Source organism: Delphinapterus leucas, chromosome 14 (genome assembly GCF_059928025.1).
Source record: "Delphinapterus leucas isolate spDelLeu-1000000601 "Yukka" chromosome 14, BTC_Dleu_Yukka2, whole genome shotgun sequence".
NCBI classification, from domain to species: Eukaryota; Metazoa; Chordata; class Mammalia; order Artiodactyla; family Monodontidae; genus Delphinapterus; species Delphinapterus leucas.
In genome coordinates this window covers 15,150,095-15,170,640 of record NC_143142.1, presented here as the reverse complement: position 1 = coordinate 15,170,640, position 20,546 = coordinate 15,150,095, and the positions used below count along the sequence as shown (strand labels likewise).

General features: G+C 48.7%; 1 protein-coding gene across 1 annotated transcript in view; it reads left to right on the top strand.

The window, feature by feature from the left end:
* SLC8B1 (solute carrier family 8 member B1) overlaps window positions 1-20,546 on the top strand; it is a 42,319-nt gene that overhangs the window by 15,521 nt on the left and 6,252 nt on the right. The window contains exons 4-13 of the mRNA XM_089895382.1: window positions 6,413-6,565; window positions 6,655-6,707; window positions 6,857-6,915; window positions 7,032-7,136; window positions 7,218-7,385; window positions 8,303-8,410; window positions 11,067-11,126; window positions 11,353-11,483; window positions 13,214-13,355; window positions 18,923-19,044. Of these exons, the coding sequence (XP_089751508.1) occupies window positions 6,413-6,565; window positions 6,655-6,707; window positions 6,857-6,915; window positions 7,032-7,136; window positions 7,218-7,385; window positions 8,303-8,410; window positions 11,067-11,126; window positions 11,353-11,483; window positions 13,214-13,355; window positions 18,923-19,044 (1,101 nt within the window). The remainder of the gene's footprint in view (window positions 1-6,412; window positions 6,566-6,654; window positions 6,708-6,856; window positions 6,916-7,031; window positions 7,137-7,217; window positions 7,386-8,302; window positions 8,411-11,066; window positions 11,127-11,352; window positions 11,484-13,213; window positions 13,356-18,922; window positions 19,045-20,546) is intronic.

Here is a 20,546-nt window from a genome sequence, read left to right as displayed (position 1 = left end):
TTTGTGAAATTTGAACCTCAGTGTCCGTAAGTCCAGTTTTATTGGAATACAGTCATGCCTGTTTATTATTGCAGGTGATACTTTCACACAACAAAGCAGAGTGGAATGGTTTCAACAGAGACTGTCTGGCCTGCAGAGGGGAAAATGTTTAGCCTTTTATAGAAAGAGTTTGCCGACCCCTGCCTCATTTTATAAAGGAGGGAACTGGGGCACGGAGAAGTTACGTGAGTTGTCCAAAGTCGCACAGCTATGAGTAGGGAAGCAGAATTTGAACCCAGCCTGCATGGTTCCAGAGCCCTCTCCTTATAAGCACTGTACCACCCAGCCTTGCTGAGCAGTTGTCACAAGGTCCTGGTGAGAGTCCTGTGATTTTTCCACCCCTTTGAAAACTTGCCGTGTTGGGGTCCAGCTGCAGGGTTGGGAAAATAGGAGGAGGTGTAGCTACAGGACGTAGGAGAGTGGAATTGTAGCCCCAGGTCACATCTACAGTGCCTCCTTGGGGGGCTGATCAAATGAGGTTAAGAACGTGAGAAGTCTTTGAGAGTTCTTTAGTGTCTGCAGTTAACTGACTGTAGATGAGTGTTTGAGTTTCCTGTTGCTGCTGTAACAAATTATTACAAACGTAGTGGCTTAAAACAGCACACATTTGTTATCTGGAGGTCAAAAGCCCAAAATGGGTTTCACTGGACTAAAATCAAGGTGTGGGCAGGACCGTGTTCCTTCTGGAGGCTCCAGGGGAAGGTCCATTGCCTTGCCTTTTCCAGCTTCTAGAAGCTTCCTGCATTCCTTCCTTATTTTGTGGCCCCTTCCTTCATCTTCAAAGCCACCAGCGTAGCATCTCTCTCAGTCTCTCTCTCTGACTCTCTGACCTATGCTTCCATCACATCTCTTTCTGTGACTCCGACACTCCCACCTCCCTCTTAAAAAAAATCCTTGTGATTACATTTAAAGGCCTCCAGATAATTCTGGACAATCCCCCCATCTCAAGACCCTCAATTTAATCACCCCTGCCAGAGTCCCTTTTGCCATGTAAGGTCGCATATCCACAGGCTCTGAGGATTAGGACCTGGACATCTTTAGGGACCACTGTTCAGCCAGGGAGGATGAACCAGGAGCTTGTGACTCCACATGTCCCTCCCAGCCCCCTCATCCCCCAAGCCATCCCCGTACTGCCCGTGCACCTGCACAAGGAGGGGCCACTGGCTGCAAGTAACAACATTTGGAGAGGGCATCTAGGTAGGGAAAACCTGAGCCCTTTTTTCTTTAATCCTACTATAGTTTAATTAATGGTATTGTACCAATGTTAATTTCTTAGTTTTTAAAAATATTTTTATTTATTTATTTTTGGCTGTGTTGGGTCTTCATCGCTGCGCCTGGGCTTTCTCTAGTTGCGGCGAGCGGGGGCTACTCTTCGTTGCGGCGCATGGGCTTCTCATTGCAGTGGCTTCTCTTGTTGCGGAGCACGGGCCCTAGGCACGCGAGCTTCAGTAGTTGTGGCGCGCGGGCTCAGTAGTTGTGGCTCGTGGGCTCTAGAGCACAGGCTCAGTAGTTGTGGCTCGCGGGCTCTAGAGCGCAGGCTCAGTAGTTGTGGCACACGGGCTTAGTTGCTCTGCAGCACGTGGGATCTTCCCAAACCAAGGCTCGAACCTGTGTCCCCTGCATTGGCAGGCGGATTCTTAACCCCTGCGCCACCAGGGAAGCCCCCAAGCCTTTCTTGTTGGGCCCCAACTAACAAAATGGAAACGATTTTAAATTGTCCCCTTAGTATTGGAGTTGTTTAATTGTTTGGCTTCTTAATGGAGCCAGCGTGGACTTTGATAGTGTGCATTCTGATATTCAGTAATAAAGGGAGTGTGGAGAAGCACTTAACAAAACATATGTGGCACCAAGATGCCAGCAGCCAGAGTGGGTTTGATGAACACCGCTCTGTAGGTGAGGAAAACAAGGCCCAGACCCCTTAAAGGGGCTGCTGAAGGTCACCCAGCCAGCTGGTGGCAAAGCTGGGTCTCAGACCCAGGACTGCTCTTCCTCTCAGCTGACCCTGTCTCCCATACCAGTCTTACTGGTATAGGATTGAAAACTGACGGCCCACGGGCTTGTCTAGCTGCTATGATTTTGGTTTTGGTTTCAGTTTTTTGGGCAATGTGGGGAGGGGTTTTCTTTCACTTTATAACTTGGATGCCTTTCAGCAGGGCATGCACCCTCCAGCTCACCACCATTGCCAGCAGCCGCGGTGGTTTTAGACATTTATATAATCTGCCTGGCCCCCAAGGCATTGAGTTTGCAACCCTTTCCTGTCCAGCCTCGCCCTTGAAACTTGTTCACAGAGGGGAAAATATTTGACCCTCTCTGGATTCCCTGGGTGTCCTTAGTGATTCAGGGAAGAGGATGAGAAGGGAATGAGATGGTCTGAAAAGTCACCCACCCCAGACTCAGAGCAATGCCCCTTTAACTCTACCACCCCTGGGCAGAGCTGGGTTCAGGTCCTGATGGGCTTCGAGGGAGGGGATGGCCAGCTTGGGGCACAGGGGCAGGTAGGCTGCAGAGAAATGCGATTCTGGAGACCAGATTTGGGGGACCCGCCTTGCTGACTCACTCTGCTGTCAGGGAGATGGAGACGAGCTGGGCTGGGACCATCTCCCTGCGTCCTCCCTGGCTGACCGTGAAGACCAGGAGGTGGGGAAGAAGGCAGGAAGAGGAGGCTGCCCTTGCCCAGTTGAGCTGTTTCCCCAAGAGCTTCAGCTAGTAACTTTCAGGCAGACCTGAGTTTGAAACCAGCTAGCAGTGGTAGGCTGTGTGCCCTGGGGCAAGTCACTTTACCTCTCTGTGCCTCAGTTTTCTCATCTGTGAAGTGGAAACAATTGTGCCAACCTCCTAGGTCTGTTTTTTTTTTAGAAGATATTGGGGGCTTACACAGCAGTTTATTAATTAATTTATTTTTGCTGTGTTGGGTCTTCGTTTCTGCGCGAGGGCTTTCTCTAGTTGTGGCAAGCGGGGGCCACTCTTCATCGCGATGCGCGGGCCTCTCACTATCGCGGCCTCTCTTGTTGCGGACCACAGGCTCCAGACGCACAGGCTCAGTAGTTGTGGCTCACGGGCCTAGTTGCTCCGCGGCATGTGGGATCCTCCCAGACCAGGACTCGAACCCGTGTCCCCTGCATTAGCAGGCAGACTCCCAACCGCTGCGCCACCAGGGAAGCCCCCTAGGTCTGTTTTGAAGACTGAGTTGGGATCCAGCACAATGTGTGGCAAAACAATTATGAGACCATACTGTGTGCAAGACTTTGGTGGGAGGGACAGACATTAAAACAAGTCTGTGATCCTACAAATAACTGGGGATTTCAAAACACGAGAAGTGCTTTGTAAGAGAAGACCGAGGGTGATGGGCACTTATAACTGGAGGATCTGCCCTACGCTGGGGGTGATCAGGGAAGGCTTCCTGGAAGAAACGTCTAAGAATTGGAGGATGAATGAGTGGTGGTCTTTCGAGGGAGGTGTACCAGGCAGAAGGAACAGTGCATGAAATAGGTACAGTGGGTCAGTGTGGCCTCTGTAGAGAGCCAGTAATCAAGGGATGAGGAGATGACCTGAGGGCTCAGGGACAAGAAATCTCATCTCCAGTTTGGCATTGGTGGGAGTTCAGAGAAGGCTTGTGGAGGGGATGGAACTGTGATTTGACAGAGCTTTTTTTTAAAAAAAAAAATTGTAATACAGCATACATAACCTAAGATTCACCATCTTAACCATTTTTAAGTGTACAGTTCAGGGGCATTAAAAACATTTACACTGTGCAACCATCACCACCATCCACCTCCAGAACTCTCTCATCTTGCAAAGCTGAAACTCTCCTCATTAAACAACTCCCCATTTCCCCCTCCCCCCAGCCCCTGGCAGCCACCATTCTGCTTTCTGTCTCTATGAGTTTGACTATTCCAGTTACCTCACATAAGTAGAATTACATACACAGTATTTGTCTTTTTGCAACTGGCTTATTTCACTTAGCATGATGTCTTCAAGGTTCATCCATGTTTTGGCCTGCGTCAGGATTTCCTTCTCTTTTAAGGCTGAATAACATTCCATCGTGTGGATGTGCCACATTTTGCTTATCCATTCATCCATTGATGGACACTTGGGTTGCTTCTAAACCTTTTGACTACTGTGACTCATGCTGCCATGAATATGGGTGTGCAAATGTCTCTTTGAGACCTGACTTTCAGTTCTTTTTGACATACACCCAGAAGTAGATTTGCTGGATCATATGGTAATTCTGGGTTTTTTTCCAGTTTTATTGAGATACAATTGACCTACAGCACTGTATGTAAGTTTAAGGTGTACAGCATAATGATTTGACTTAACATATATTGTGAAATGATGCCCACGATAAGTTTAGTGAACATCCATCAACTCATAGAGATAGAAAAGAAAGAGGTTTTTTTTTCCTTGTGATGAGAACTCTTAGGAAATACTTTAACAACTTTCATGTATACCATACAGCAGTGTTAACTATAGTTATCACCTTGTACATTACATCCCTGGTACTGGTGATTGTAGTTTTAATTTGGGAGGGGAACTGCCGTGCTGTTTTCCACAGCAGCTGCACCATTTTTACACCCACAACAGTTGCACAAGGGCTCCAGTTTCTCCCCATCCTCCCTAACGCTAGTTATTTTCTGGTTTTGCTCATTTGGTTTGTGTAGTAGCCATCCTAATGTGTGTGAGGTGGTACTGACAAAGGTTTTGAACATAAAGTTTGAGAAGGGGGAGCTTCTAGGCAATGCCTAAGCAAATGCATAACCTCACAAAGGCCTAATATCCATTATATAAAGAGCTTCTATAAATCAATAAGAAGAAGGAAACAATTGAAAAAACTAGCCGTTTAAAGAAGGAATACAAATGGCCATTAACACACGAAAAGAGCGCTTCACCGTCCTCCGGGACTTGCAGCTTAACAACAGGGAGATTCCTACTACATTGGCTGGAACCAGACTTATGGCAGCCACCCTAACCCGGTAGGGGTGCAGGTGTAAACTCCTTTCCCATTGCTGGTGGGAGTGTGTCTAAGCAGAGCTTTAGGGAGGGTCTTCTGGCAAAATCCATCAAATGTTTAAGATGTTTCTCCCTCTGCAGCAGACACTGTCAGGGCCCCGCCCATATCCTTTGGACTCTGCCATTTTGGTGGGCTTCTGTGGACTTCAAGTTCCCAGCATCTTTTTTCAGAACCACCCATAAGCATGGTAGGCCAGAAGTGCTGGGGACCTAGCACCTCCCTCCCTGGCAGTGCTCACCTGATGACTGATAGGAGTTGGTGTATAAATACCCCAGCTCCCTTGCCCTTGGGATTACCAGCCCACGGTGGGAACGATCTCCACCAGCCTTCACTGGTTGCATTTCCATCCCTGAATCTCTCCTCCCTTTCGGTGCTTGTGTTCTATACACCTCCCAAATATTCTGCTTACTTAGACATCCTTGTCTCTGGGTCGCTTCTGGAGGAACTCAGACTGGGATACTCTCTGACTCAGCACTTTCACTTCTAGAATTCTCCCTGACAGAATATTCTCACGTGTACTCAGAGTCATGTGCAAGGAAGTTGATTTTGGTAATAATGAAAAAGTAGACACAACTGCCCATCAGCAGGGAAACGTTACCTCTACTATGTATCATCCATGATGTGAAATCCTAAGACTCTACAGTGGCAGGGGGTGGCGAGGGTGGTAATGGTTAAGGACAGGGATTCTAGAGCCTCAAACTGCCTGGGTTCCAACTCTGTCTCTACCACTGAGTGGGCCCTGGGATATTGTCTTAGTCTCCTTATCTGTATAATGGGCAGGTTAATAGTACCTTCCTCATAAGATCATGGTGCAGATTAATTGAGGTACATTTTAAGCTCTTAGCACTGTACCTGGCATATAGAAGTCCCTCAGAGTGTTGTGACTTTTATCATCGTCGTTGTGTGCATCAGTATATCAATACACGGCACATACGTGAAGTGGTAAAAGTTATGTTGCAGAAATGAGCTTCAGGATGGACTCATTTCTATGAAATAAACTGTATACTAGGATGTCTGTACAAATATCGTTAAACTGAGAAATGTCTGTAAGGGTCTGCTTCAAACTGATCATAGTAGGACATCTGGAGAGAGGCGGGATCATGGAGCGCAGGGATGAGAAGGGAGAATTTAGAAATCTTTATGTATTGTTTCTTTTTGTTTCATTTTAAATACACCTATTCAGGACTTACTTGGGTTAGTTTCAAACACAAGTTTATTTTTAAAAATTAAAGTGTGCAGCTGGCACCTGGAGGCCTTGGGAGGCTTAGAGACCAGGATGGAGGAGGTTATCTTCACTGCTGAGGTGGGGCTGGGCCAGTCAACCACAGGGTGTCGGGCCCTGATGTCCCCCCTCCCTTCCCACAGTGTCGAGAAGTGTGTGGCCTGAATGCCTCTAACCGCTGTGATTTCGTCCGCTCCAACCCTGACTGCCGCAGTGAAGGGGGCTACCTGGACTACCTCGAAGGCATCTTCTGCCACTTCCCACCCGACCTCCTCCCTCTGGCCGTCACTCTCTACGTGAGGCCCCGCTCCGGGGAGCTGGTGAGAGGGGCTGGTGGCCCCGGCGGGACTTAATGCCCTTTTCCCTTTCCGGCCCCCCAACCCAGGCTTTTTGGCTGCTCTACCTGTTTCTGATTCTGGGAGTCACCGCGGCAAAGTTGTGAGTTTGGCCTTGGGCTCATATCCACCTTATAGATTGGAAAATGGAATCCCAGGAGGTTGACATTGGGGTGACCCTGGGCTTGGGGGAAGGATGGGGGCAGGAGCCACTCATTGTGGAAACACTCACTGTTTGCCTTTTCTCCATAGTTTCTGCCCTAACTTGTCAGCCATTTCGACCACACTCAAGCTTTCCCACAATGTGGCAGTATCCTTTGTCCCCGAGGGATGGAGGGCAGTTAGGGCGGGTGGCTGGGAGACAGGGTGGCAGCTCATGGCCAGGAAAGGCCCCTGCACTGAGGCCCCTTGACACGCTCCCCCCATGGCGTCACCTTCCTGGCGTTTGGGAACGGGGCACCGGATATCTTCAGCGCCCTGGTGGCCTTCTCAGGTCCGCGCACAGCCGGCCTGGCCTTTGGGGCACTGTTTGGTACGAGAGGCCCCGGCTAGGGTGGGGTGGGGCAGCAGGAGGGGGCGCAGGGTAGACTAAGCTTGGCATCCTCTCCTCCAGGCGCAGGCGTGCTGGTTACCACCGTGGTGGCCGGTGGCATCGCCATCCTGCACCCCTTCACAGCAGCCTCGAGGCCCTTCCTCAGGGACATCATTTTCTACATGGTGGCCGTGTTTCTGATCTTCACTGCACTCTACCGCGGCAGGGTCACGCTGGCATGGGCCCTGGGTGAGCGGCCACAGGACCAGTGCGGGGTCACCCCAGGGCTGATGCGTGGGAGGCATGGGGGCACAGGAGGGAGTGGTCAGCAGGGCACAGAGTCACCTTTGGTTCCAGATGTTGGAAACCCTACTCAAGGTGGCTTGAGCGAAAAAAGGGGACTCGTGGTTCGGATAACCAAGGAGGGCAGGGCAGAGTCGGGGTGATGTTCTGAATTTTCACAATTTCAGATTTTAACAAGCAGTACAGCCAGGATGCTGACTGTGGCCGTCAGGGTCCCGGCAGCATGTCCATTCCATCCAGATGGTTCAAATGACATGAATGGCGGGACAATTTACAGAGGGTTAAGGAAGCCAACAAGGGATGCTGAGATGCAGAGACACCAGGGACCAGCAACAGTGGGAGCCCCTGAAGGGGCAGAGAATGGGGTGCCTGGAGCCTGCTGAGGGCTACAGGCCCAGACCTGGGACCACCCAACATGAGTGACAGTTATGGAGGGTCACAGTCCCTGCCGGAGACAGGGTACCACAGCAGGGAGGGAGCAGGGAAGAAGTGCCCCAGACCCTCCCCTACTGCCTTCTGTTTTGCTGTCAGGGCTCCGTGGGTGGGCCCAGGGCAGCCAGAGTTCAGGTGATGCAGTCTGCAGGGCTCAGCCTCACAGGCCACAGAGCAGGACACGGACCCTTCACACTTGAATTGTGTCCTAGAGGCCACTGCCTATACCAGGCGTTACACCCACCGTTGACTGCCAGATTGGTGGTGGGGAGGGGGCGGGGCTCCAGGAAATGGCCATTTGCCTACTGGTGCTGGGCTGGGCTTACACAGATAGCCACCGCCACCAGGCCCCAGTGACAGAACTGGCAGCTCTTGTTCTCTGGGCCCTGTGGCCAGGATGCCACTTGGTGACAGCGTGCCCTTGTCTGCAGGTTACCTGGGCTTCTACGTGTTCTACGTGGTCACTGTGGTTCTCTGCACCTGGATCTACCAGTGGCAGCGGAGGAGATCCTTGGTCTACTCCGTGCCAGGTACTCCAGGTAAGGTCTGAATGGAGCCCCCAAGGGAGCACCAGTGGGCCTGGCGCCCTCCTTGCCCTTCACTGCTGCCTTGTGTCTCTTGAGGCCTTTGCCAGTGCCTATCTCCTACTTTTTCTACTCGTTTGACCAGGGTCCCGCCTCTGCACTGTTGCTTGTGCTGGTGAAACCTCATCATCACCTGCTTGTCCAGTTCACTAGCTCTTCATGCTGCCGCCTGTCGCCAGGGCTCATCTTCGCAAAAGCTGCCGCCACTCGCGTCCAGGCATGCGCCCCCTACTGTCGGGGTAAAATCCAGATGCTTCCATATACGCAAATACCTGCGCACACACACATCCACAGATACACATACAACACGCACATACACAACATGTACATATATAAATACACATTCACACATACACAGCCCACACATATATACAAATACGTGCAGAGCACACACTCCCAAATACACGCACATATACAATATATATACATACATGCTACATACATGTACACAAATACATGCACAACACACACATACTCAAATACATGTGCCGCACGCAATACATGCGCACACATATCCACAAACACATCTACATCCACAAATACATATACTACACAAATACACATATGTACAAATACATATATGGCATACACAACACACATATAAATACACATGCACAAATATATATACACATAGTCCACACATGTACACAAGTTCATATATAAACATGCACACACATATACAAAGACACACATATACAAATATATACATAGCGCACACATACAACACACAAATACAAAATACATACACATATATACAATTTATTGAGTAAATTATCAATAATTGTCAATAATTATTAAATTATCAAATTCATTCTTTTCAGTAAGACTGTAAGATAGGGCCTATAGTATTAGCGTCTTTTTGGGTGAGGAAACAGGGAAGTCAGATTCTTCCCAGGCCATAGGTACTGGAGAGGGGCAGAGCCAGGACTTGACCCTTGTTCCTCAGACCCCAAAAGCCATCCCCCTACCCACAATGCCAGAGGCCACAACTGGGAACCTACAGACCACCTCTTCTGTACAGAAGTGTTGTTTTTTTGTGGTGTGACCAGTGTGTCCTTTTAAAAAATATTAGGCCAAGATTTAAAATGAAAAGATTTTGTTTTAATTTTTAAAATATTTATTTATTTTAGCTGTGCTGGCTCTTAGATGCAGCATGCAGGCTTCTTAGCTGCGGCATACACACTCTTAGTTGTGGCATGGGAACTCTTAGTTGCGGCATGTGGGATCTAGTTCCCAGACCAGGGATCGAACCCGGGGCCCCAGCATTGGGAGCGTGGAGTCTTGCCTACTGGACCACCAGGGAAGTCCTTAAAATGAAAAGACTTGATATAAATTGTGACTTCTCTTGAAACATGAGACCATCTGGTCCTCCATCCCTGCCTGGCACAATGCCTAGAACTGAATGGGGCTTCCCTCTTAGGACAAGGTGTGGGTCCCCAGTTTGCCCCAGTCCCCACCGCTCTCTGTCGTCAGCCCCAACACGTGGAGGTGGGTTGGTTGCAGACCTGATTGGAAAACCAGAATTCCGCCACCCAGCCTGTTTCACTTGGTCCCGTGATGTGCTTCGTCCCTTTCAGCGTGTGAGCCTGAGAACCTTGCACTGGATCTGCTGCCATTTGTGCTGGGCCTCAGCTTTCTTCTCCAGACTCATTTCATACCCCAAACTCCATGCCCAGCTGTGCAGGGCTACCCCCGTGTCCCTGAAGACGCTATGCTCCGTCTGGCTATCTCTGGGCCTTTGCGTGTGCTGTCCCCTCTCCCTGGTGTGCCCTTCTTCTGAAAGACTTAAGGACTCAGCCTGGAGGGAGCTCTGCAGAGACCCCCAGGTGTCCCTTCTGGGCTTGTACAGCTTTCAGACTCTCCCCAGCACAGCCTTTATTTCTCCATTCTGTTATTAATTTGCTTGTATTTCCGTCTGTTGGACTGTGAGCTTCCAGAGGGCCAGACTCTATCTCATTACCTCTCAAATCCCTGGGGCCCTGACACAGGTGCTGGTGACTCCTCCTACAGGAAGTCTACCATGATTTTTCCTCTTCTGCCCTCTTTATCAACTGAGCCTTCAGAGTTCAGCACATATTACCCTGTGCTGTCTTTTAAACCCATCATAGGCCTCCAGGCTGGAACAGAAGGGGAAAATGAGACCTGGAGAAGGGCCCAAAGTCACACAGAGGCAGAATCAGGACTAGCACTCCTCACTTGAGAAAGGCCATTTTCCTTTTAGGAAGCCCTTCTTTACAGGGCTCAGTCCTCTAATCATTCCCAAGGACTCCCGAGAAAAGTTGCAACTGGAAAAGAAAAATATGATGGGTTCCAAATTCTGAAAGGTACAAAACTGAAGTCAGTAGGTGTTTCAATTATGTCTTCAAACACCCTTATTCAATTTAGCATTATGGCTGCCTCATTACATTTGAAAATGTTTTGTGAGTTAGACTTCCTCAATCTGTAAGAATTTCTGAGCGTGCAGGATGATTGCTGAGAAATCCAAAGTACAGAGGGCCTGGACACTTGCACCCTGAAAACTGTCCTGTCCCAGAGGTGCTCTACCCTAGAACAGTGGTGGAGGGTCTGGGTGCCCCAGCTGGCTCATGGGAAACTCCCCTCTCTCCTACAGAGATGCTGTCAGGTTCCGAGGAGGATCGGGTGTCTTCTAATACCAACAGCTATGACTACGGTGAGTCCAGTGCCCTGTGCCTGGCTGGGATGGAGAGGTGGGGGGATGGGGCCATCCAGGTCCCACCTCGGCTAAGCTCTGGGCCGGGGTTACCTGCACCCCTACCAGGCCCTGGGCTTTTCCTTCTTCCCAAGGGTTGGGGGGACTGGTGGGAGGGGGAGGGAAGAGGGTTTCCCGGAGGCTGAGCCAGCCATGGACAGCTGCCCCTCCCACCTTTCACCCCCAGGTGAGGAGTACCGGCCGCTGCTCTTCTACCAGGAGACCACGGCTCAGATCCTGTTGCAGGCCCTCAACCCCCTGAATTACAGGAAGTGGAGGACCAAGCCAGTGTACTGGAGGGCCCTCAAGGTGCTCAAGGTAAGGGGGGCTCTGAGCCAGGCTCCTGGCTTCATGGGAGGGCCCTCAAGGTGCTCAAGGTAAGGGGGGCTCTGAGCCAGGCTCCTGGCTTCATGGGAGGGCCCTCAAGGTGCTCAAGGTAAGGGGGGCTCTGAGCCAGGCTCCTGGCTTCATGGGAGGGCCCTCAAGGTGCTCAAGGTAAGGGGGGCTCTGAGCCAGGCTCCTGGCTTCATGGGAGGGCCCTCAAGGTGCTCAAGGTAAGGGGGGCTCTGAGCCAGGCTCCTGGCTTCATGACAGCACAGGGCAGTTGCCCCTCAACCTTCCCCAGAGCAATGAGGGGAGGGCCGGCCTCTGCTGAGGACTTGTTGGGGAAATAGATGAGCTGGGACTTGATGGGGAAACTGAGTCATGGAGCATATCTGGGGCTCTTCCCCCCATGGAGGAATGAAAGCATCTTCTCAGGGACAGAGAGAGAGGAGATGGGGACCCCTCCTGACCAGGTGAGGGCAGGGAACTGGGACGGAGAGGGAGTGGGTCATAGTGAGTCCAAATGAGGCTGAGATTGCTCTCCTCTGATCCCCACTGCTTCCCTGAGCTAAATGTCTCCTGAGGTCTCAATGTGGGCAGGGGTATCCAGGCTGGTTTACATGAGGCACAACTGCAGCTGCCTTCCACCACCCAGACCGAAAAAGTCAGGGGTCTCACCTCACAGCCCTCCAACGTGGATACCTCTTAGGCCTTCTTAGACCCAGGGGTAGATAATAAACTATATTTATACCCCACAGTGGCTCTGGCTACATCATGACCTTGGGCAAGTCACTTCATCCCTCTGAGCTGCAGTTATCTCCACTGAAAAATGGGGATAATGACAGTACCTTTCTTCTGGAGTGGTTATATTAGTAAGTTATTGCTGCAACAGTGCTGTGTAACAAACAACCCCCCAACATCTCATTAACTTATGATGACAATATTTATTCTTGTTCAAGAGCCTATAAGTCATCTAGGGTGACTCTGGTTGGTGGTTCAGGTCTGCCCCCCATCTCATTCTGGGGCCAGTGGGAGTGTGCTCTTTTCTTGGCAGAAAAGACCAAGGCAAACTCTCCAAGCACATTTTATGCTGCTGTTCACATCCCATTCACCAACAGCCCATTGGCCAAAGCAAGTGACATGGCCAAGTTCAACATCAGTGGGACAGGGAAATATATTCTGCAGACTCTAGTCATTTGACAAAGTGTGGGAGTGTTTAATTCTGTTACAGGAAGGGACTGAAGAGTTGGGAACCATATCCAGCCTACTACAGTGATTGTGACAATTTAATGAACTAATATATGTAAAGGGCTGACTCTGGTGCTTAGCATATAGTAAGCACTCCATAAGTGTTATCGGTGGTTTAGTTACCGGCTGAAAACACAAGGTGTGGGGTTAGTCAGAGCTGCCCCTCTATCCTGGTTTCATATACCCTTCTGTGTGGCTTTGGCAAAGTTTCTTAACCTCTCTGAGCCTCAGTTTCTTTATCTGAAAGGTAGGAAAATTAGACTTCCTATTCACAGCGTTGTCAGGATTAGCAGTTGGGGCGCTGTACTAGCCCTCGGTGTGCGGCAACGTGTTACAGCAGCAGTAGGAGGCTAATCCAGGCACTTGGGGGCCTGCACACAGTGGGTGCTCTATTAGCAACAGCCTTGTTCTTGAGTAACTGAGCTCAGGGTGGGGCCAGCCGAGCACAGGCCTCGCTGCCTTCCCACACTTGACAGCTGCCCGTGGAGTTCCTGCTGCTCCTCACTGTTCCCGTCATGGACCCCGACAAGGAGGATGGGAACTGGAAGCGGCCCCTCAACTGCCTGCACCTGGTCATCAGCCCCCTGTTCTTGGTCCTGACCCTGCAGTCGGGGGCCTGTGAGTATCCCCTCCCCCAGGCCAGCCCACCTCCCTCTTCCCCATACTCCCGAGTTTTCTTCTCAGCCACACCAGGGGACCCTGGGCCAGAGGGGCAGTCCTGGCACTTAATGTGTGCTTGTGCCATGAAGGACATCAGTCTCCCACAGTCTCTTGGTCCAGGCCCACTGGCTCCACATGGAGGCTGGACACTGGTGGCCCTGGGACCAAGTGCAGCCCTCTGGCTCGTTCCCTTGCCTTACACAATTTGCAGACTTCACGTCAAAATCCAGGCCTGGGCTTCTCAAGAAGGCCTGGGCCACATTCCTAAAAGCAAAATTGGCTGGAGCTGAGCAGAGGGGCACCCCCCCACACACACACAACACGGGTGCCCACTGAGTGATTCCTCACAGGTCCCTCCGTTGCCTACTGGGTGACCTGGGTGGGTTACTTCACTCGTTTGCGTGACCTGGCCGGTCCCCACTGGCACTGAGTCTTCCCCCGCCTGCCCCAGGCTTTCCTTTTCTGAACTGCTCTGGCTAAAGCAATACCCAGTCTTGTCGGGTGTCTTCTAACTCCCGCTACCTAGGTTCTTCCCGTTGTCTGACCTTAGTATCTCATGCTGCCCATTCCTCTCTCTGACATCTGGGTTCCTGCCCCTCAACCCAGGGGCATCTCCTGGAGTGGAGGTAGGGCTCTGGTAGCAAATGCATGGCTGGCTGTGGCTTTTTTGCTAAAGAGTGTCCGGATGAAAAGGCTGCCAAATTCTCTGTGTTTCTCCTCCATTTTATGGGAGGACACAGGCACTGAGGGAAGGAGCGTCCATCAGGACACAGTGTGGCCCCAGAGCTGGGAAGGGCGCCCCCTACGGGTACCAGCTGTCTGGTTCATTATGGCGGGCCTCTCCAGCCTGCGGGCTGGCTTCACCATCCTTGTGGCTTCTTAAAAGAGGGGCTCCCAAGAGTTAGTCATTCAGGAACGATCTTGATTTTTCTCTCACTCTAAACTGTTATATCTGATACTTAAATCAGCTCTTTTTTTTTTAATTTATTGGAAAGGAATCTGTACCACCTGCATCAGTAGGAAACTGGCATCATTTCCAATGCATTTAAGGTATTTAAATCTGTTACAGTGAGAGAATTGAAGAAGGAATCCGTTTCCTGAGATGTGATTCTATGATATTTAGTGTCTTGTCCACCTGCCCCAACACCCATCTAGTGGTAGCTGGTCCAGGCTAATGCATTTGTGACCCCGCTTCTGGGCCGAGCACTGGATAGAACCCCCAGACTGTGGGAGTAGCGCAGTTATGCATGATGTACATAGCAGTTTATGGTAAAAATGGGTCATTTTAATACACAGTACTCAATAATCTTGTAAATGTCCCATTAGAAAATGTCAGGGAACAGTTCAAGTAGAATTTCAGCTTTGGGTGCTGATGGTGGAGCTGAAGCTTCTTCCCTGAGTCTTAGGGAGATGTGTTGTCCTTCTTTTCTGGTTTACAAGACCAGGGTAATGAAATATACTACAAAGACTCTTCATTTTACGAGATTATTTTCAGTGATGCCGATTACTGGTATTAATACTAGAATTAGAAAGAAGTGTAAAATAGATGGTAGCTTTCCAATGATGTTGAAGGGGTGTTCTACAGGTTGTCCTCCAGTTCATGTTAGTGTTAATAGGTCTGCCACTAGTACTCAGTACAGACACTGACTAAGAGGTCAGAATGTTGGGCTTCCCTGGTGGCGCAGTGGTTGAGAGTCCGCCTGCCGATATGCGGGGGACACGGGTTCGTGCCCCGGTCCGGAAAGATCCCACATGCCGCGGAGCGGCTGGGCCCGTGAGCCATGAGCCTGCGCGTCCGGAGCCTGTGCTCCGCAACGGGAGAGGCCACAACAGTGAGAGGCCCGCGGACCAAAAAAAAAAAGAGGTCGGAATGTTATGCTTCATTGCTTGGATATGTGGAGTATTGGGATAAATGCTAGGATTAAGATTGAAATGATGAGGGCTGGGACTCCTCCTAATTTGTTGGGGATTGATCGTAAGATTGCCTATGCGAATAGGAAATACCATTCTGGTTTAATGTGTGGTCGTGTGTTGAGGGGGTTTGCTGGGGTCTCCTAGTAAGTTGGGTGAAAATAAAACGAATATTAGTAATGCTAGAACTAGTAGTAAGGCACCTAAGGTGTCTCTAATTGTATAGTAGGGGTGACATGGAATTTTATCTATGTTGGATGAAATTCCTGTGGGATTATCAGGTCCTGTTTCATGAAGGAATAGCAGGTGGACAGCTGCTAGTGCTGTGATGATAAACGGGAGGATGAAATGGAAGGCAAAGCCTCGTGAGAGAGTTGCCTTATCTACAGAAAAGCCGCCTCATTCATTCGACACGTTTTGTCGAATGTATGGGATTGCTGAGAGAAGGCTGGTGATGACTTCTCCGCCTCAGAATGATACTTGTCCTCGTGGTAATACATAGCCTATGAATGCAGTGGCTGTAACTGTGAATAGCAGAAGTATTCCAATATTTCATGTTTCTAGGAAAGTGTAGGACCCATAATACAGGCCATGTCCTCCGTGAATAAATAGGCAAATAAAGAATATGGAAGCTCCATTTGCACGTATACACCGAATGATTCGTCCATCATTTACGTCCCGGCAGATGTGTGTCACTGATGAGAAAGCGGTTATTGTGTCTGATGTAGAGTGTATTGCTAGGAACAAGCCTGTCAGGATTTGTAAAATTAAATACCTACTAGAGAACCAAAATTTTATCATGATGAAATGTTTGAGGGGGCTGGAAGATCAATAAGTGTGTTGATAATTTTTATTAATGGGTGTGATTTTCAGATGTTGGTCATTAGTGTTCTTATAGTTGAATAACAACGATGATTTTTCATGTCATTGGACATGGTTAGATTCCATGTAAGAATAATGATAACATACATTTATTTTGAGTACTATTTTTGTAATTAGTTTCGTGGGGTGTTCTTCCGAACTTTCACCTATTTATGGAGGACTTGGGTTGATTGTGGGTGGTGGTGTTGGTTTTGGAATTCTGTTGAATGTTGGTGGTTCGTTTTTAGGTTTAATGCTGTTTTTGATTTATCTAGGGGGAATACTGGTAGTATTTGGTTATACAATGGCTGTGGCTACTGACCCTGAAATTTGGTTTCTTTTTTTTAAACTATTTTTATTTATTTATTTTTTATAAATTTATTTATTTATGGCTGCGTTGGGTCTTCCTTGCGGTGCGCGGGCTTCTCATTGCGGTGGCTTCTCTTGTTGCAGAGCATGGGCTCTACGTGCGCAGGCTTCAGTAGTTGTGGCTCACGGGCTCTAGAGCGCAGGCTCAGTAATTGTGGCGCACGGACTTAGTTGCTCTGCCGCATGTGGGATCTTCCCGGACCGGGCCACGAACCCGTGTCCCCTGCAGGCGGATTCTTAACCACTGCGCCACCAGGGAAGTCCCGAAGTTTGGGTTTCTAATAAGACTGTTTTAGGAATACTTCTCTCAGGAGTACTGCTTGTAGAATTTTCAACAGTGCTATATGTTTTAAAAGACGAAGAGGTGGAGGTTTATGTAAGTTCAATGGACTAGGAGATTGGGTTATTTATGATACAGGTGATTCTGGCTTTTTTCAGCGAGGAAGCCATAGGAATTGCAGCGTTACACAGTTTTGGCACTTGACGGGTGATTGTTACTGGTTGAGTACTGCTTATCGGTATTGTGGTTATTATGGAGTTTGCTCGTGGTAATTAAATAAAATTATGCTTAGAGTAAGGGTAATGAGAATGATAGGAAATATAGTTTGATTAGACCTTTTTGGTCTGAATCTAGTGTAGAGAATTTTAATTGACTAAGGGAAGTGGTTTTTGGTAAAACTCTCTCTAGTCAGATTAAGTCTAGGAGAGGAGATGCTGATTTTTGGCTTGTTGATAGATTTAACCAGGGTGGTAGGCGGTGTATGATAGTGGGAAAATACCCTACAAGTTTGGAGAATTTGAAGGTGCTTGAGGGGTAATTAAATTTTAAGTTTTGTGTAGTAAGATTAACTTCACGTGCTGAAGTTAAAGCCTAGGACAGTCACTGTCAGGGCAGTTAACTTTAGGTAGAACCATATGGTTATTAGGGGAACTGAATGTCGCTGGAGATAATAAATCCGGCAAAAATGCTTCCAGTTAATAAGCATTTGATAGAATTAATCAGGAGCGGGTTATTTTCATTGATTAAAGTTAAGGCGGAGAATCGAGGGTAGAGATAGAGAGCCCTGCCTGGGGCGGGGGTGGGGGGTGGGGGGCGTGTCCACCAGCCAAGCCTCCCAATCTCACTGCCAACCTCCATCCTCTCTCTCTAGGCCACCCCCAGAGCCATCTTTCTAAAGTGCCACTTTTCACATGTTGTGGTCACTCCTCCACTCTAAGACCTCCATGGCTCCTGCGTGCTTCTTGGAAAAAGCCCATGTCCTCCAACTATCATTCAAGCCTCTGAGACCCTGAGCCAACCACCTTCTCCAGGCCTTTTTCTGCTATTGACGACGCGAACTTGCTCAATTCCTTCCCACCCATCTCTTCCCTCTTCCTGTAGAACCCTTGTGCCCCTCTCTGCTTATGACTCAGCTCACATCCTCAGCATGCCAAGAAGTCCTTCCTGACTACCCCATTCCCCAGCCACCTGCTGAAATTCCTCTAACACAGGACTGGGAAATACAGAGAAAGGACCTCTCACCCAGGCGTCAGGTTCCAAAGCCAGCTCTATAAGTAAAAGTCACATCCGTCAAAATTACCCCCTGAAAATCTACCACAGTGTATTGTGCACACAATTTTATATATTCAGCCCCCCCGTGTAATCCTTATGCCCACTGATGTTTGCGAGCCCATGAGCTAGACTATGGAAACAAAAGGAAAGTCTTGTTACATGTGCCTGGGCAGTTGAACCATCCATTGCCTTTGAGACTAGTGGTGAAAGGATGGTATGTGGAGAATTCTAGAGTGTTCTGCCTGCCTGCAGGGTTTCCTCCCTTCGGTGTTTTTATATGAAGCCTCTGGAACCTTCGTAACTTTATAATGGATTGGTTTGTGGAGTAGACTTCTCAAGAGAGCCAGGATCAGTGGCTAAGGTTGTATTTGACTGTACAGTTCATCTCATGGAGCGATGCCCATCCATTGGTAATGCCTGGCTGGAGGGTGCTGTCTTGAAGCTCAGTTGGACCAAAGCATCATGGTTGATTAGTGATGTCTGCCATGGGCACGGGAAAGGATAGTGGTGGTGAGTAGTCTTAGCCATTCCCATCCTAGCTCCACAACAAAAGGCTGGAGAGTGTTTTTCATGTGTCTGTCTTTTCTTTCCAATGTGAGTAGCTTGCGGGCAGGGGCTGTGTCTTTAATTTCTCTGTCTCCCTGAGGTGTCTAGGACAGGGCTGGGCACATAGGAGGTATCTACCCTACATCCAAACAATCGAATTTTATCCGTGGGTTTTATCCATGGGTCTCCCCTCCACAGCATCTCAGTCATTCTTAGGGGGCTTCCAGGAGGAGGCGCCAAGTTGAAGCCACGGAGAGTGCCAGCTCCCTTTCTCGTCCCTCTGCAGATGGCGTCTATGAGATAGGTGGCCTCTTTCCCGTCTGGGCCGTGGTGGTGATCGCAGGCACAGCTTTGGCTGCAGTGACCTTTTTTGCCACATCCAACAGTGAGCCCCCAAGGCTTCGCTGGGTAAGAAACCTAGACTCTCCAAGCCGGGAGAGGGGACACTGAGGTCTCCTGGGCAGATGTTCTGGGACAATTTGGCCGCTAATCACTTTCCACCATGACAGGTCTTTAAAGCCACTTTTAAGGAGTTTTGTGCCTGTTCAGGGTCCACTTCGTTTGGTAACAGCTTTATTTTATTGCGCTGTAATTCATACCCCATACAAGTCACCCGTTTGAGGTATACAGTTTAATGGTGTTCATTATATTCACAGAGTTATGCAACCATCACCACAATTTGAGAGCATTTTCATCATCCCAAAAAGAAACCCTGTTCCCAGTAGCAGTCACTCCCCATCCTCCCCACCATCCCCTGGCCACCACGAGTCTGCTGTCTGCCTCTCTAGATTTTCCTGTTCTATATATTTCACATACATGGAATCATACAATATGTGGTCTTTTATGACTGCCCTCTTTCCCTTAGCAAAATGTTTTCAAGGTTTATCCATGTTGTAGCATGTATCAGTACTTCATTCCTTTTCATGGTTGAATACTATTCGATTATACAGATATAGCATATTTTGTTTATCGATTCATCCATTAATGGACCCTGGGTTTTTTTCCCACTTTTTAGATATTATGAATAATGCTGCCATGACCATTGCTTTAAATTTTTTTCTGTAGAAATAATTCTTTCATTTCTCTTGGGTGTATTCCTGGGAGTAAGTAGAACTGCTGGGTCAAATGTGAACTGTATGTTTACCTTTTTAAAGACCTACCAGACTCTTTTCCACCATCCTAACTAGGAAGCACCTGGGTTCCTAACAATCACATTCCAGTGATGGAGTTGTTTGGTCTTTGGGGGTGTTTTTTCCCCATTCTCTCACCTCTGCAGGATGTTAAAAAAATTTTAGGTAGTTTGTCCAGAGACCTTTTCCTCAAAAGTTTACTTAATTTTTTTCTTTTTTTTTTTTTTTTTCTAATTATTGCTTTTAAAAATTCTAGTTTCTATTTTCAGAAACTCTGAATGGATGTACCAGCCCAAAGGAAGTTGAATTTTCAGCCAATTGATTATTTAGAGAAATGGTCTTAGGCAGTGTTTCTTACTAGTCTTTGAAGTACTGACACATGTCCCAAGGTGGATGCACCTTGAAAACATGATGCTGAGTGAAAGAGGCCAGTCACAAAGGACCACGTATCGTGTGAGGCCATTTCTATGACATGTCTGGAATAAGCGAATCCAGAGAGACAGAAAATACGGGAGTGATTGCCAGGGGCTGGGAGGAAGGCTGGGTGGGCTGGGAAGTGACTGATCATGGGTATGGAGTTTCTTTTGCTGGTGATGAGGTGGCATTTGGTCCATAGACTAGAAATCTGATGAAAGCTACGATGAACTCCTTTTTGACAAAATGGTAATATTGATATAGCATTTTATTGAGCACTTAATATATGCCAGGCTCTAACTGCTTTGCATCTACTAACTCATTTTATGCTCATGACAACCTCACAGAGTAGGTACTGTTATTGTC